The 18596-nt window shown below is 44.8% G+C and overlaps 2 protein-coding genes across 2 annotated transcripts; both read left to right on the top strand.

Moving 5' to 3' along the window:
* The first annotated feature begins 224 nt into the window (after positions 1–224).
* Positions 225–4528, top strand: LOC146892342 (acyl-coenzyme A thioesterase 1-like). Its single transcript, XM_085697391.2, has 3 exons — positions 225–681; positions 2092–2294; positions 3342–4528. The coding sequence occupies exons 1-3, from the start codon at positions 225–227 to the stop codon at positions 3939–3941; spliced, it is 1260 nt and encodes a 419-aa protein (XP_085553517.2). The 3' UTR covers positions 3942–4528.
* Positions 4529–9118: 4590 nt separating this feature from the next.
* On the top strand, positions 9119–14540 carry LOC148120483 (acyl-coenzyme A thioesterase 5-like). Its single transcript, XM_087911654.1, has 3 exons — positions 9119–9946; positions 11726–11928; positions 13816–14540. Exons 1-3 carry the CDS (start codon positions 9361–9363, stop codon positions 14419–14421), a joined length of 1395 nt encoding a protein of 464 aa, XP_087767780.1. The 5' UTR covers positions 9119–9360; the 3' UTR covers positions 14422–14540.
* Positions 14541–18596: the final 4056 nt, after the last annotated feature.

Genomic DNA, 18596 nt, shown 5'->3' with positions numbered 1-18596 from the left:
ATCAGTATTTGTACGTGTGTTTCAACATCACCTTGGAAAACATAACCATGACTATTGGTTAGTTTATCTGCATACAGGCCAGAGTATCGCATAAAAACTACGGAGTTTCGCATCACGATTGCCAGAGCTCACAAGCAGGACGAAGGGTTCCCTCGTTATCACTGACTCCAGAGGTTGAGAGACTGTGTTCACCACACAGGATTATCATTTTTCACTGTGTTAGGATGATGCCAACTGTAAGCCTGGAGCCCACAGGTCGCAGCTGCTGGGACGAGCCACTGAGCATCGCCGTGCGCGGCCTGGCCCCCGAGCAGCCAGTCACGCTGCGTACCGCCCTGCGCGACGAGACAGGCGAGCTTTTCCGCGCCCACGCGCGCTACCTCGCCGACGCCCAAGGCGAGCTTGACCTGGCATGCTCGCCCGCGCTGGGCGGCAGCTTCGCGGGACTCGAGCCCATGGGGCTGCTCTGGGCCATGGAGCCCGATCGGCCCTTCTGGCGCCTGATCAAGCGCGACGTGCAGACGCCCTTCGTGGTGGAGCTGGAGGTGCTGGACGGCCACGAGCCCGACGGCGGGCGGCTGCTGGCGCGGGCGGTGCACGAGCGTCACTTCATGGCTCCCGGGGTGCAGCGCGTGCCCGTGCGAGAGGGTCGTGTGCGAGCCACGCTCTTCCTGCCTCCAGGTGAGCAGCCCTCCCTCCAGGAGCCAGGGATGCTTCAGGGGTGCAATGACTGGGTCTCTTCTTGCCACACTCTCCACGGGGGCCCTTAGAAATCAGTGACCCCTGAAAAAGCATTTCTGACGTGGCTCTCTGGCTGGGGTGAGTTCTGAACTGAAGATCATCTCAGGAGCAGAATCTAAAGCGGTTTTGGCAGGCAGAGACCCATGAACTGTAAAAAAAACTGGAAATCTCTGTGATAATAAGACCCGCGGGTGGTTGAGCACCGGTTCACTTTGACACTGGCTGCTCTGGAACAGTCTTTCAGACAAGGTTGGCCAGCTCAAGCACTGGCGAACTTTCTAACCTGCAGAACTTGAGTTCTACTCAGAGTCTGGAATCTGAAAGCATGAATGTGTAGGGCCATGGAGCTTTGTTTCTTGGATGATGCTGAGGTAACTTTCCTAGAGTGAAAGAGCTACAGTTTTGAGAGGGACTTCAGTTCAGCGACTCACAGAGAGCTGCCCTAGGGGATTAGGTCAATCATTTCTCGTCCCTTTGAAATGCGGACAGAAATGGCAGTTTAGTGAAGGTCTGAGGACAAGGACGTGACACTTCTTATACAACAGTTAAAACTTAGTTTTGCATGTTCGAGTGGCTTGGAAGTGATGTTGAAAACAGAGAAAGTGGTTCCTTAGGTAAAATCTTGAAAATGCTTTGATGTGTTTACTTCTTTACGTATTTAAGTAGTAATAAGCAAAAATTCCAGAACTCAAAGATTTCTATAATAAAAGGTCTCTCTTTTGTGGGAGGTTATTATCACCGGCCTCATGGCCAGTTGTGTTTCCCTCCCAATCAGAACTCTGGTTTTAAAGTTCAGATTTTCCTGAGGACCATGGAATGCTTCCTTCCAAGGTTCACCACCATTGTGAAAATCCCTCTTCTCCCTTCTGTATACTTCTGACAGCTTGTCATTGGTAGGCTGTCCTCATTCTCCCCATTGCCTGACAGTCCCCTGCGATTGCCAGCCATCCCTGTCATACTGGATTCTGACCCTTTTTGGCGAACTCATATCTGTATCTGTGAAACAATGCAAGCCACCGAGTTCAGCTCTACTTTGGAAAAAGGCCAGAATGCCCTTCGATTGTGAAAGTTTCACGTCCAGGGTACTCTGTGGCTCAAATGATTGAGTGTGTTTGTGGCATCTAAGAAAACAGCTCAGGCCAGGTGGTGGTGGCGCATGCCTTTAATGTCTGTACTCTGGAGGCAGAGGCAGGCAGATCTCTGTGAGTTTGAGGCCAGACTGGTCTACAAGAGCTCGTTTGAGCAAAGCCCCAAAGCTACAGAGAAATCCTGTCTCGAAAAAACTAATATAAAATAAAACAAAAAAGATATCAAGGCATTTGGAAGGTTGTTTTTGTTTTTCTTTCTAAGGAAATGGACCCTTTCCTGGGATCATAGACCTTTTTGGAGTTGGAGGTGGCCTTCGGGAGTATCGAGCAAGTCTGCTGGCTGGGAAGGGCTTTGCTGTCCTGGCTCTGGCTTTTTATAACTACGATGACCTTCCCAAGGGCATGGATATCTTTCACCTGGAGTACTTTGAGGAGGCCATGAACTACCTGCTCAGTCACCCTCAGGTTTGCTGTTAGAGTATTTCAATTTAAAATTTGGGGTCCTAAATGCCTCCTTGAGTCAAAGATGGATTTGTAACCCAGTAGCTTGAACCTTTATAACAACCAATATTGAGTCTTGTCCAAATCCACACAGCAAAATATATTTAACTGGGATGATCTCAGGGGACATGAAAAAGTTGGTACAAAGAAGTTTATATCTCTCATAGGGTGACCCATCATCTCAGATTGCCGCGGGGGAGAGGGTTACCTCTAGCCATGTCCATTTCCCACTGAAACTGAGGTAGTCAAGACACATCATGAGTTTTTATCACCTTAGCCTTGTCATAATCTTATCCCTGTGATTTTGTGTCCAGCCTCCAGGGTTGTTATGAGCATTAAATGACTCGTACTTGAGAAGCTCTTGGCATATGCTAAGTTTATATCCATCCCGTCAGCAACGACTAGGGAGTGTAGACACTGTGCAGACAGGCAGAGGAGACAAGGCCATGTCTACACATGAGCATGGACAGCGTGGAGACAGGAATGGAGAGCTAGGGGAACGGTAAAGCAACGGTGAAAGTCCGTAACTGTGAAGTCGCAGTACGGATAGGGAACGGTTGTAAGGAAATAAAGGGAACAAGCCTCATTCTAAGACTCAAACCTCATCTGCTGCTAATTGTCTAGATCAGGTTAGACACTTCAGTACCCATCACTACTTATGAGCCAGACCATAAATACAGAGAGAAATTAATAGGGATCAGAAGCTTCCAAAGCACCTTATGTTGATTCTGTTTTGTTTATATAGACCTGAATATGATTTTATATACACAAATATACCAGGCAAAGAGGAAAACAGCTATTTAATAATTGCAAACAAGGCTTGACCTCTGATTTCTCACTGGAGTAGCATGTAGAATCTGAGCTTCCCAGATGCCCAATGATCCTACCAAAGTCAGGATGGTAAAGTCACCCTCGGGCTCAGGGCCACATGATGTCCAGGCATGTGTACCACCCACTATCCTGCTTTTCTGTGGGCTCAGTCACCTTCTTTTCTGTCTGTGTCTTTCTCAGGTAAAAGGTCCAGGAATTGGGCTGCTTGGGATTTCCAAAGGGAGTGAACTTGGCCTTGCTATGGCCTCCTTCCTGAAGGGCATCAAGGCTGCTGTCTTCATCAATGGCTCTGTGGTCGCTGTTGGAAACACCATAAGCTACAAGGATGAGACTATCCCTTCTGTGACTTTTCTGACAGATCGAGCCACGATGACCAAAGATGGCCTCGTGGATGTTGTGGAAGTGCTTCAATGCCCTGTGGTAGAGACGCAGAGCATCATCCCTGTGGAAAGGTCTGACACCACCTTCCTGTTCCTGGTGGGTCAGGATGACCACAACTGGAAGAGCGAGTTCTATGCCAATGAGATCTCCAAGCGCTTACAGGCCCATGGGAAGGAGAAGCCCCAGATCATCCTCTACCCAGAAGCAGGGCACTATATTGAGCCCCCTTACTTCCCGCTGTACAAGGCTGGCATGAATATTGTTGTGGGTACTAATGTCACCTATGGGGGAGAGCCCAAGCCTCATGCCATGGCCCAGGTGGATGCGTGGCAGCAACTGCAGACTTTCTTCCACAAACACCTGGGTGCTGAAGAGAGGACGATCCCAGCAAAACTCTGATTTTTATTTAAGTTTTATTTAACATCTCTAAGGCAGGTCCCTCCTGGGAATAGACTCCACTGTGTGTGTGTGTGTGTGTGTGTGTGTGTGTGTGTGTGTGCATTTGTTTATCTGTCATATGAATGTAGAGGTTCTCCCCCCATATTTTTTTATCAGTCTGGGAGGGGAGTGACTGCGCAGGAAGCAGAAGGAGTGGACAAGCTGACCTCCTGCCATGGCCCAGTCTGCAGGGGACAAGAGCTCCAGCTCTGAAAGAGAGGCCGAGTCACCGTCGCCGTCCTGGAGGTCAGGATGTTTGCTGAATGGCTGATTAAAAAATAAATGACTACTACTGTTTAAACCGTTATCAGTAGGGGCTGGAAAGATGGCTCAGCAGTAAAGAGCACACACTGCTCTCATAGGACCGAAGTTTGGTTCCCAGCTCACAACTGACTGTAACTCCAGCTCCAAGAGACCCAGAGCTCTCTTCTGATCTCCTTGAGTACCCGAGTACCTGTACCCACATACAACACACGCACACACACACACACACACACACACACACACACACACACTCAAATAAAAATACTTGGTTTTGAAAGCATAAACCATGGTCTTTGTCTTTGTTTGGCTCTGTTTGTGAATCACACTGACTGCAGATATAAGCGTGCGGACCTTCTCATGCCGTCACCTCTGCACAGCACACCACAGTTACTAAGACAGCATTCATGCTGCAGTGCACATTCTATGTAATCTACAAGTAGATAAGTCATGTGTATGTCGTCTGAAAGTAGTATTCTCTATGAGACATGTTAGCCACTGCAGATTTGGAATCTGTAGTGATCCCAGCAATTTCTTATCAATACCCGTGGATAACTCTCACACCAAATGTGTTCTGATATCAGATGTGTGTTTCTTCTTTTAAGATGTAAGTACTGCTGTGGTCCCGCCGCAGCCTGGACTCAGGTCCTGAGACGGGGAATGGGCCTTGGCACAAAGAAATGAAATGTCCAACTACCAAGTTTCATACAAGTGACCGGCCCTCAAAGCTCAGGCTAGCTTTATTTATTCTTCAAAAACAAACATGTTCCCACCCTCCTTGATTAACCTCCAGAAAAAATCCTAATATGTTTTCCATTTTTTACATCAAAACAACTTTTAACCCAGAAAACAATGCTCCGCATTTGTTAGCTTGGCCACATATTGAGCCAGACACATCTTGTCCTTACAACGCTCAAAGGTGATAGGTACACATAAAAGGACACAGGCACATACTTTCTAGAACTACAATATCATTCAAAACTTAACAACGCATATTTACAGAAATAGGGGTGCGCTGCCATTAGCTGCTTGCATACAGTAGCTTGTCCTTCTCTAACTGTCCCCTGGCCTACAAAAGGGTCCTGCATGCCTAAGCCTCTCTATAAGGAACCTGAGAGGCATCAGTTCCCTAAGATTTTAGGAGAAAATGTTGGAGAAAAGAAATGGGGTTTCCAGGACTGATCACATCTGTCCTATGTATGACTGCTATAGTGAAACTATAAACTGACAAGAGAGTCACTAATATTAGAGAGAAAAGTGTGTGGTGTGTAGGGACCCAGCAGTACTGTGCACTGTCCCAGGGTCTTGCCTTGAACAAACCCATTGAAGAAGCGTTCCTTCATATGCTGATCCAAAGCCAGACCACACAGCTCCCAACAGAATACTGTCTTTGCTATTAACTATTAAGACACTAAAATAATCAAAGGAAATTCAGTTTAATTCTTTCCTTTCTTTTGGATGAATGAGGATTTTGTTTTCTGAGAAATAAATTATGTTAGGTTCCTGTTTATACACAGAACACTAAAGATTTTGTTCTTTCAAAATTTCATAAATTATTATGTAGCTTATTTACACAAGTAATTTTAACAGTGATAAACATGTTCACCATAATGATTTCACTAGATACAAATAGTTCCCAAATAATAAGCAATTCTTGAGCCTTTGAGCTCACGATCCTCCTATTTCAGTCTCTGGGTGCTGGGTTGTTGGCTCGTGCCACCATGTCTCCCTCCTCTAATTTCTCCATCTTGTATCCTCACTGAGGCTATTTCAAGTTTAACTGGAACTTAATCTCCTTGACTGGAGAATCTCATGAAAAATTACTCAAGCCTATTCTGTAAATCCAAGATTTGTATGTCCCTGTTAACGTAGGGCGTTTGTGTGGGAACCCCTATAGCTAACTGTTCTTAGCTGAACTACTTGTTTCTGTGAAGCCCCTATGCAGCTACCAAGCGAGATGCCATGGCGTGGGTCAATTGTCTACATTCTGTCAATTATATTTTAAATAAATACTGATTGGTCAGTAGCCAAGCAGGAAGTATAAGCAGGACAACCAGACAGTAAGGACAGGCGGGTCAATGAGAACAGGAGAATTCTGGGAAGAGGAAAGCTTGGTAGGCAGTCCCGACCCTGTCACAGAAGAATCAAGATGTGACTGCCTCCCTGAAAAAGTACTGAGCCGTGTGGCTAGCATAAATAAGAATAATGGGCTAATATAAGTTATGAGTTAATAAGAAGCCTGAGCTAATGGGCCAATCAGTTTATAGTTAGTTAATGTAGATCTCTGTGTGGTTTCTTTGGGACTTTATGATTGCAGAAACCCGCAGGACAGAAAACTCAGACAACAATGCCAGGATGTGGTTTTGCTGTTAAAAACCCTGTGCCTGGACATTCAACAGTTAGGTCCCTGAATACCTGGGTATGGCTCTATCTGCCTGGAACAAAGACTTTCATTTTGATTATAAACAGTAACTGAGTGGTCGTCTCTGGTGGCCTCCCATAGCATACCCAGTGTGGTAAGCACACACTGTATTTAGCTTCTTAGTGTGGGTTCTGGGGATCACACTTGGTCCCCCATTCTTTTGCAACAAGTGTTTTATGGATGGAGCTATTTCCCCAGCCCTGGGAATATTCTTTAAGATATGAAAAAGGTAAGCTAGCTAGTGTACTTTTTACTTAATTATAAAACTTGCTTAATCTTAGCCAGCTGTCGTGGCATATATGCCTTTAATCCCAGCACTCAGGAGGTAGAGGCAGGCAGATCTTTGAGAGTGAGGTCAATCTGGTCTACATAGTGAGTTCTAGGCAGCCAGGCTTACAAAACAAGAGAACCAGCTCCCCTACAAAAACAAAACAAAACAAAACAAAAACAAAAACAAAAACAAACAAAAACACCAAAAAAACAAAAAACAAAAAAACCCCAACAAAACACAGTTAAAGAATTTTTAAAAGGAAAATAAATAAGATTTGTTTAAGCTTTAAGACTTGTTGTATCCCTTGAACAGTGCAGCTCACAGGAACTCTTAAAAAGAAAGTAAACAGGTAGTACATTGTAAGCAACTTCCAAAACTCTAGAATTGACAGAGACATTTCACAGCCTGGACAGTCACCCAAAGTTCCTCTGTACCGTTGGGGTATACATCTTCAGTCCACTGTCCCAAATTATCCAGCAGACTTTTCCATGAAGCAGGAAATTTCAAAGACAGGTCTACCTATATTGGCAGTTTGCCAGTGACTTTCTTCTGTATCCTGAAGAATGTCTGTAGACTCTTTCATGACGCAGGAACTGTTAAGTATTGTCTCACCTTTAGGCAAGTTCAGCAGTCCTTTCTCTGTGGATCCTGCATGTCTAGTTCATCTAACAAACTCCATAAGGAGCCTCTTCAATGCCCATCTTCCTCTTGAAGTAGATTGGTGCTGCCAGGAGTAGATGTGTCTATCATGAAAAGTACTTAATTTTTAAAACATTTAAATGCCATATACTGAATGTCTCTAAAAGATTTGAAGAATACCTAACTAACTAAAATGTATCTCTATAAATCTAGAAAACGTAACTAACATGACTACAATCTTGACTATTATAGATGACTATTTATTAACCTATATTTCTTAATTATACATTACATTTTCAAATGAACTACACAAACACAATACCTTAATCAAGGGCAGAAATATGCACATACAGTATAACAAAATTTACCTTAAATTTGTATCAATAAACTAAGATCCATACCACAGCAAATTATTCATATATCATATATCATATCTCCCTTAAAATGTAAACAAACATTTAAAAATAATATTTGGGAATATGGGTGTAGTTTTATCTATACTGCTTCCTGCTGATTGGGTGCACTGTTAATCAGGTCTTTTTTTTATTGATTTTTATTGAGCTTTACATTTTCCTCTGCTCGCCTCTCTGCCTCTCCTTCCCCCTTCAATCTTCCCCCAAGGTACCCATGCTCCCAATTTACTCAGGAGATCTTGTTTTTTTTCTACTTCCCGTGTAGATTAGATCTATGTAAGTCTCTCTCAGTGTCCTCAATGTTGTTTAAGTTCTCTGGGATTGTGATTTGTAGGCTGGCTTTCTTTGCTTTATGTTTAAAAACCACATATGAGTGTGTACCTGTGATAATTGTCTTTCTGTGTCTGGGTTGCCTCACTCAAAATAATGTTTTCTAGCTCCATCCATTTTCTGAAAAATTCAAGATGTCGTTATTTTTTCTGCTGTTTAGTACTCCATTGTGTAAATGCACCATATTTTCCATATCCATTCTTCGCTCAAGGGGCATTTAGTGGTTTCCAGGTTCTGGCTATGAAAAACAAAGCTCCTATGAACATAGTTAAGCATGTGCTGTTGTGGCCCGATTGAGCATCCCTCTCTGCTCCAAGGTGTTCCTAGCTTGGTCAAGTGGACAAAAACATACACAGCTGTCTTCTTGGGAGCAGGGACAAGGACGTCTTAGACAGTTTCAGGTTTCTGTAATAACAAAGATGGGCAATTATCCTTGTTATTAAGGTTTAAGACCTTGACAGAAAAAAGGTCCACGTTGGGGAACGTGTAAAGTCCAGATGAGTAGGCAATGTTTGTCTCGAGGGCCAACATGAGCACAGTGTACAGAGGACTAACCATGACATCTTTTACACATGTATGGGATCCAGGTAAAGGGTCATGAGGCATGAAGTCCGTTGGACATAGGACTTACATATAGGCTAAGCACGTGCAGACAGCACAAAACAAAACACCATAGTGTACATTTTTGAAAGAACAGTCCTAAGATTAGTAGCAAGTGTCCATTACTCCACAACCTGATGAAATTCAATTGCAATCTTACACTCTGGAGTCTGAACCTTAGGAATTTGGCGACTGGAGGTGTCATTGGGTGAGAGGACTTTGAAGAGCGAGCCTCAGTCCTGCCAACTCTTCATGGGGCAAAGAGCACCTGAAAAACAGTAGTAGGGAGGGGGTTCCGGATATAACGAAGTCTTAAGCACAGATGCCTTAGTCAAAGTCTGTCTCTATCTTGTTGTTTGCTGGCTCTGCGCTCTCCAACACCCCAAGCCCCACAGCTCAGCCCATCCGGCCGCTAGAGACTCAGGGCTGAAGTGAAGAAGCAAAATGGTGACTTGGCTTCGCACTGTCCGGCGAACAAGCAGGTTGTGTCAATGGGGCTGTAAGAGCAGGGCGCAGCTGTTAGGACCCCTGCCCTTTGGTCCCGGTGGCTGGAGCATCTGGGCCCCTGAGCGGACAAACGCGACGCTGAGCTTGGAGCCCGCTGGCCGCAGCTGCTGGGACGAGCCGCTGAGCATCGCCGTGCGCGGCCTGGCCCCCGAGCAGCCAGTCACGCTGCGCACCGCCCTGCGCGACGAGAAAGGCGCGCTCTTCCGTGCCCACGCGCGCTACCGCGCCGACCCCCACGGCGAGCTGGACCTGGCGCGCGCGCCCGCGCTGGGCGGCAGCTTCGCGGGGCTCGAGCCCATGGGGCTGCTCTGGGCCATGGAGCCCGATCGGCCGCTCTGGCGCCTGATCAAGCGCGACGTGCAGACGCCCTTCGTGGTGGAGCTGGAGGTGCTGGACAGCCACGAGCCCGACTGCGGGCGGCTGCTGGCGCGGGCTGTGCACGAGCGTCACTTCATGGCTCCCGGGGTGCGGCGCGTGCCCGTGCGCGAGGGTCGTGTGCGCGCCACGCTCTTCCTGCCTCCAGGTGAGCAGCCCTCCCTCCAGGAGCCAGGTGCAGGGTCTTGCCCTTTCTTCCCTGTCTACCATTTGTCTCTGGACTTTCTCATTTTCTTACTTCTGTATATCTTACTTTTACTCTGTGGGTGGCCATGTGACTGTCCTTCAAAGTCCTCTTCTCCTAGGTCTTGTTCCTTGATCCTCTTCCCAGATTTGTTCTCCTATTTACTCTCTCTGCCTGCGAACTCTGCCTAGCCTTTCTCCTGCCTCACTATAGACCTTTCAGCTCTTTTTTAGAGCATCAGGTGTTCACAGGGTTAAATAAATATAACATAAAAGAATACAACATATCTTTGCATCATTAAAACAAACGTTCACAACATACAAATATAACACATCTTAAAATAATATTCCACAACAATTCCTAGTGCGGCACGTTTTGATGGCCCCAATATTGCTGCAGAAGATGGAAGGAATGTAAACAGCTCTGGCAAACAGCCTTAAAACAGAATAGCTACATAGTTAGGCAGTAACAAATGGTCTTTGATAGGAGATTAGCAAGATGACTTTCCTTGACTTCCTCATGGGCATCTGTGTTTCCTTCCAATTCTAATAACCTGGTGTGGTAGTTTGAATGTAATTGGTCCCCATAATCTCAGAGGGAGTGGCACTATTAGGAGGTGTGACTTTCTTGGAGTGGGTCGGGACTTGTTGGAGAAAGTGAGGGTGGGCTTTGAAGTTTCCAGTGCTCAGGATACTGCCTAGTAACTTAGTCCACTTCCTGTTGCCTGCAAGATATGGTAGCACATCTCAGTTGGGTGTGGTGGCACATGCGCTTAATCCCCGCACTCGAGAGGCAGGGGCAGGCAGATCTCTATAAATTAGAGGCCAGCTTGGTCTACAGAGTTAGTTCGAGGACAGACAAAGATACACAGAGAAATCCTGTTTCAGGGGAGGGGATAAATGTAGTAGCACAGCTCAGCTCAACTTGCTGCCTGCATGCCACCATGCTCCTCATCATAATGATAATAGATTGAGCATCTGAAACTGTAAACAAGCCACCAATTAAATGTTTTCTTTTTAAGAATTGCCATGGCCGCAGTGTAGCAGGAGAAACTGTAACAAAGACAGATACCTGAAAATTACAAGCTTTGAACTAGAGGGATGGCTCAGTGGTTAAAAGCATGGGTTGCTCTTGTAGGAAGTATGGGTTCAATTCCCAGCACCCTCGTGGTAGCTCACAACTATCTGTAACTCCAGTTATAGGTATCTGACTTTCTCTTCTGGCATCCTTGGGTACCAGACACTCAAGTACTATATATAAGAATGCAAACAAAACATTATTTCACATAAAATAAGAAATCTTTAAAATATTTTTTTAAAAAAATTATAAGCCTTGGGAAAGAATCTACAGACATTACATAAGATATAGAATTCTTTTAAAGATTTTTTTTACAGGTATAGCAATGGTGGACTTTCATTTTATAATAACTGAAAGATTAAATGATCATATTTTTATTACAGGCATCAAAAAGAGATTTCGTTGATTTAAGTAAGAGAACATATTTGAAGGTCATAGATGTGAGAAAGCAATTGATAAGGGTATTGAAAAATAGTAAACTCTCTCTCCCTCTCCTGTCACTCAAAAGCTATGGGCCCCACTGTTGTAATATCCAATGAGGTCTTCTTTCAGAGTAGGAGAAGAGGTTTAGATTTCTATAACTTCCCTCCCTTGCTCCCATTTACATTAGAAAACAAACCTTAAATTCCTTTGAGGACTATTGGCTCTGTTTTTGCTTTTCCTAAGGAAATGGACCCTTTCCTGGGATCATAGACCTTTTCGGAGTTGGAGGAGGCCTTCGGGAGTATCGAGCAAGTCTGCTGGCTGGGAAGGGCTTTGCTGTCCTGGCTCTGGCTTATTATAACTACGATGACCTCCCCAAGGGCATGCACACTATCCACTTGGAGTACTTTGAGGAAGCTGTGAACTACCTGCTTAGTCACCCTCAGGTTGGTTGTTATTTTTGTCTTTTGGTTTAGAAACTGTGTTCCTAAAATATCCACCCATCAAGATAAGATTTTCAACTCAGTTCCTGAGGCGTTGTGAGACAATCAAATCTTCATTTTCAAAGTAGAAATCAAAGCAAGTTTCTGAACTGGGTGATAGTTCAGGGCATTGATTTGTCAGGCAGTTTGATGACAGAATACCTCAGATAGAAGTGAGGTGTTGTGGTGTGCTAGAAAGGGAGCCTCCTGGGACACGGGCACATTCAGCATATAGTGGAAGATACCAGGTTGAACGGGTGACTCAGCCAATAAGATCACTTGCTGATCTTCCAGAGGACCAAAGTATGGTTTCCAGCACCCAGGTCAAGTGGCTCATATTTGCCTGTAACTCAGCTCCAGGAAGTAGGAATCAATCTTCTGGCTTCTGAGTGTAGCTGTGCACACGCAGACATAGGCAGGGAAAAACAAACACACACACACACACACACACACACCACAATTTAAAACAAATCTGGCTTGACTCAGGCATACCATAGAAGAGCTGGGTCTCTTAGTGGCATTATTGTTTTGCATGAGTTTGTCTCCACCCCTTGGTTTTGTTCTGAGCGCTAAATGACTCATAAGTCTCTGTAACAGGACACACCATTAACTGACAAATGTCATTCACTTGGGAAACAATAGAATAGTTAATTGGGGCTACAAGGAAGGAAGAAAAGGGGCAAAGTAGGGATGGCTGTGGAAGAAAGAAAATCAGTGTGAACAAGGATATAAGAGGCCACTCCTGAAGAACAGCAGAAGCGAGAGTTGGCGGGAGGAGCCTCACTGTACACAGGGAGAAAGCTTGCTTACCTGTTAGAGGCAGTAGAACTGCTGTCTGGGAGTTTGTGGTATTGTAAACATTACAATGAAATCCTCCTCACTGGTCCCACATAGACCCATTGACTGGCCCTACAATCATGAAATTATGTAACTTCAGTAATCCTGTCCCCACTCTCCAAAGTCTGTCAGTGGTTTTGAATAAACTTTTTTATTCCACTAAACACACTCTTAAAAAAAAAACAATTCTTAATTTGAATAAGAAATTTTTTTTGTTTAAAGCGTCTTCCCTTCCCCAGTACCTATACATGCATCTTGAACTCTTACTCATAACCAGAATCTTAACTCCGTTTACTGTGATGCTTGCTGGATGATCATAAACACATGTGAATGTAGTGCCTACCACTGTAAATACATCACAGATGAAAAGAAAAAGGTTTTCCTTACATGTCCACATGCTTCCTTTGACAAATTCATGCTTAGGAATGTACCTGTTATTTTTCATTTCAAGCTTCATGTAGACCATGGTGTTGAGAAATACTCCTTTACACTGTGAAGATGTGTTAATGTGACTGGTTTAATAAAAAGTGGAATGGCCAATAACTAGACAGGAAGAGGGTAGGCGGGACTTCTGGGACAGAAGTCAGGGGGAAGAGGAAAGGCAGAGCTGCCAGTCAGACACAGAGGAAGAGATGGGCAGCACAGAAGACAGGTAACCAAGCCATGTAAAACAATGTAGATTAAAAGATATGGCTTCATGTAAGTTATAAAATCTAGTTAGGAAGGAACAAGTCTAAGCTAAGGCTCAGTATTTATAATGAATGAGAAATCTCTGTGTGGTTATTTGGGAGCTGGCAGGTGGGACAGAGAAAGACTAGTTACACTGTGGGACTCAGCACTGAGCCTCATTTACCACTAAGGATTTGAAGAGACCTAATCAACCACCTTTCAAAACCCAGATGGTGCAGAGTGAGAGTCAGGCTCAGGGCCAGCTTCCATCCATAGGCTGGCACCACTAACTGTCCTACCCTCTAGATGCACTCATTCCCTTTCTTTTCTCTGTCTCTTTCTTAGGTCAAGGGACCAGGAATTGGCCTGCTGGGGATTTCCAAAGGGGCTGACCTCTGCCTCTCCATGGCCTCTTTCCTGAAAGGCATCACAGCCGCTGTCATAATCAATGGCTCTATGGCCAATGCTGTTGGAACACTGCACTACAAGGACGAGACCCTGCCCGCTTTGAGCATGAATTTTAATCGGATCAGGGACGCCGAAGATGGCCTTAACGATATTTTGGAAGCCCTGAATTGTCCTTTAGAAGGCCCTGACCAGAAGAGCATCATCCCTGTGGAAAGGTCTGACACCACCTTCCTGTTCCTTGTGGGTCAGGATGACCGCAATTTGAAGAGCGAGTTCTTTGCCAATGAGATCTCCAAGCGCTTACAGGCCCATGGGAAGGAGAAGCCCCAGATCATCCGCTACCCAGAGGCGGGGCACCATATTGAGCCCCCTTACTTCCCTTGGTTCAAGGCTTCCTTCCATACCACTTTTAACATGATAGTCGTTTTTGGGGGGGAGCCAAGGGCTCATGCCATGGCCCAGGTGGATGCGTGGCAGCAACTCCAGACTTTCTTCCACAAACACCTGGGTGCTGAAGTGAGGACGATCCCAGCAAAACTGTGATTTTCTGTGAGTAGTGACACTTCTGATGTTGATCCCTCCTGAGAATGGCTGCCACTGTTAGGATGTGTATGTATTTTTGTCTCCTTTTAATAAAGTCTTGAGTTTCCCCACCTCCAAAAGTTTTATGGACTGAGTCCTCATTGGTTTGAGGTCACAGTGGTTCTTACCTTCTTATGGCAATGAAGATTGAGCCCAGGGCTTACACATGGTAGGCTAGCCACTGAGGTATCCCACTCTATCTTAGAGAGTAGCAATTCATTTACTTGTAATTTTTATATATAATATATTGATCATGTTTTCTCCTCCTGCAACTCCTCCCAGTATCTCTCTACCCAACTCTGTTCTCTCTCTCTCTCTCTCTCTCTCTCTTTCTCAACAAAAAAAATGTAAAAACTAAAAATCAAAACAAACATGCAAATGAGAAGTAAGACAAAACATGTCAAAACTAAACAAAAAATACACACACACACACACACACACACACACCAAACAAACAACAAACATGGAGTTCATTTGTGTCAGCCAACTATGCCTGGGAGCTGCCCTGGAGTGTAGCTGACACACAATGACACTCCATTCGAGAAAACTGATTTCTGCTTCTCAGTGCTTGTCAGTTCTAAATAGCTTCTTGGTTAGGAGTGGACTCCATGTCTGCTTTCTCCTCTCATGGCCACCGTCCCGTCTGGCTTGAACCTGTGCAGGACTTCTTTATGCTGCCACAGTCTCTGTGAGTTCATACACATACTAGATGTGTGTGAACATATGATATATGTAGCGAGGAGGCCTAACTTAACATCAGTGCAGCCAGGACAGGCTGCGGAATAACAATGCTGAAACTAAACCTCATCCTTACAATGACCAGGAAAGACCACAGGACTGTACCATGGGGGACCAGTCAGAATTGAGACAAACAAATACCAGAACATTAAGAAGAGTTTACCTAACTTGTATGTAGGTTGCCAATTTCCTTACACCAAAGGCGGTACCAATCCCTGATTGAAAAGACTTCTGCTGCCTCACTCCTACCCGATCAGGAATTCAATCCCCATTTGAATTGAGGATTCCTCTACCCACCCCCAATCCTTTACTCCTTAAAAACCTGGCCATAGCTGAGCTCAGTGCCCTCCCTGATCCAACCTCTGTGTTGTAATGGATGGAGAGAGAGCCCAGCTGGAGCTTGCAATAAAGGCTCATTGCTTTTGCATACGAACTCGGACTCCTGGTTGTCTTTCGGGGGCTCCTGATGGGGGCATAACATGTAGCAGTCCTGCCGTATCTGGAGAACCCTGTTTCCTTGGAGTCATTTAACACATCTGACATTCACAATGTTTTTCTTTAAAACTGTTTTTGATACAGGGTTTCTCCGTGTAGACCCAGCTAGCCTGAGACTCACAGAGATTCAGCTGCCTCTGAGTGCTGGGATTAAAGGTGTGCACCACCACCGCCTGACTGTCTCTTGGAATCTTTCTGCCTCCTCTTCTGCAAAGACCCTGAGCCAGGAGAGGAGGGTTTTCGTGGAGTCGTCCCTTTTAAGGCTGAGTGCTCCAAAGTCTCTCACTCTGCACATTGTTCCTTTCTGTGGTCTTGTGTTAATTCCCATCTACTAATGAAGGCCAAGAGAGGCCCTGCTGCTGTATGGCCTTGGGAACCTTTGATTGCTATTTTCCTTTAGCAGAGCAATAGTATTAGGTCTTCTCTCAGGGAGGGCAACATTTTTTAAGAAACTTAAGAGGATGAAGAGTGTTTTTACCACTAGAATGGAGCCTCAAAATGGGACAGGCTAAAGTCTCATGCAATGACCAACCTTATTCAGAGCATCGGACAGTTTATACTCTGGGGTTAAGAGGAGTCTTGCGAGTAAAGTGTGACAGGGGCAGGCCACAGTGGCAAAGAGATGTGTTTCCGAAGAGGCATATACACAAATGGCAATAGCTGCTTGTATTGAGGAGTCTGAAGCCAACTCACTCCTATCTGTTTTACCTGGGAGGGGCACAAAAGCACATTTCAAGAACAAGTCGGTGTTTTTGAGGAAACTGAGATCACACGAGTCTTGGGGTTTTTTGTGAAGTTTTATCACAAGCCCCCAGAATTCCCCTCACATGGCTCCATTCTTAGATTATATTCCAAAAGAAGTGGTGTATCTCCTACCTGGCACAGCATTCCACTTACAACACTTCAGTTCTGAAGGAAAAAGTGAGTAACATGGACTGGCAGTACCTGCTGCACAGAACAGTTCAATAACTATTTGCTAAATGACTGCTAAGAAATAAGTCTTGCTGGACATGCTGGCACACGCTTTTAATCCCAGCACTTAGGAGACAGAGACAGATGGATCTCTAAGTTCGAGGTCAGCCTGGTCTACAAAGCAAGTCCCATGACAGCCAGAGCCACACAGAGAAACCCTGTCTCAAAAAACTACAGAAAGAGAGAGAGGGAGGGAGGGAGGGAGGCAGGGAGGAAGAAAACTTTACCTACCTTGCAGGACACCATATGCATTGGCCCTTCAAGTCTGTGGGTTCTATGTTTCAGAGTCTAACAACTGTGGATTGAACTATAACAACACTATCTCCACTGATCATACCGGGGCTTTTTGGGTCATCATTCCTAAAACCTTATGCCGTAGTTTAGAACTATTTCAGTTTTTTGTTATCCTTAGGATCATAGCACTCTGGATGTGATTTTTTTTTTCTGTGTATGAGTACATGTTTGTGCACCAGATTTGTGCATGTTGCCCACAGAGGCCAGAAGACAACATCAGATTCCCTGGGACTGGAGTTACAGACAGTTTTGATTCACTGAGGCGCTGCTGGGAACCAAACCTGGGTTCTCTGTGAGAATAGCTAGTACTCTTAACTGCTTAGCCAACTCTTCTAGCACCTGAATGCAATTCTAAAGTATGAAATAATATATTTATATATTGTTGGGAGTCTCCACTCCAGTCTCACTCCTCCCATTCCAGACCCTGCACCTCAGAAAACCCCAGCAAGGGTCAGCTCCTCCCCCAGGTCTGCCCAAGACCATGCCTACAGGGCAGTTAAGACCTGGCTGCCAGACCTGCCAGGTGATCTTCTCTCCCGACTTTCTGAGAGTCGCCCAGGAGTTACTTGCTCTGTTTATTAAACCTGGATTTATTAATTTGGTTTGATTTGACTTATTGCATCAGCAGAAGAACTGGAGATACTTATCTGATACTCATGATAACACAGAAGAATATATCATATGTTATGTACAAATACCACACGATTTTATATGAGGTCCTTGAGCCACTGTAGTTTTTGAGTTCATTCATATAGTAGACAGAAATGACATCAAAAACATCATATTACATTTCAGTTTCTTTTTTAGATTGGTGATACACCAATCATGAGTTAGAAACTAGACTGGGCGGTGTTGGCACATGCCTTTAATCCCAGCCATCAGGAGGCAAAGGCAGGTGGAGCTCTGTGAGTTTGAAGCCAACCTGGTCTACAAGAGTTCCTAGTTCTAAAACAGCTAGGGCTGTTACACAGAGAAACCCTGTCTTGAGCCCCCCACCCCCTAAACAAGAAAAGAGAAAGAAAGAAAAGAAGGAAGGAAGGAAAGAAGGGAGGAAGGAAAAAAGAAAGAAAGAAAGAAAGAAAGAAGGAAGGAAGAAGAAAGAAAGAAAGAAAGAAAGAAAGAAAGAAAGAAAGAAAGAGGGAAGGAGGGAGGGAAAGAGGGAGGAAGGAAGGAAGAAAGGAAGGAAGGAAGAAAGGAAGGAAGGAAGGACGAAAGAAAGAAAGAAAAGCATAAGGCTGGTTAGAATCTAACAAAATGGTGAGGTAGGTCAGTGTGTCAGGCATATACTGTCAAGCCTGATGACCTGAGTATGGCTGAATTCTGCAAACTGACATCTGATCTCTGTAGTACGAATAATAAAAAGCAACTGACAGATATTGGGGTTCAGACTTGACGATCAGAAAAGCTAAGCAACCAGTCACTGGCTCTAACCTCTGCCTCAGACTGAAAATGGGCAAGATCCTGTCTCCACGAATCCTGAAGACTCCACACCCCACACTTGGTATTTCATTCAGTTCCTGACTTGCTTGATATCTTCAATTGTATAGGGGTTCTTCTAGCAAAGAAACTGTGGTACATATAGCTGTTGTTTCAAAGCCGAGAAAGCATTATCTAAGTTAGAACTATACAAATTATTT

Source organism: Myodes glareolus, chromosome 11 (genome assembly GCF_982192425.1).
Source record: "Myodes glareolus chromosome 11, mMyoGla1.1, whole genome shotgun sequence".
Classification (NCBI taxonomy): Eukaryota; Metazoa; Chordata; class Mammalia; order Rodentia; family Cricetidae; genus Myodes; species Myodes glareolus.
This window is presented reverse-complemented; position numbering and strand designations above follow the sequence as displayed.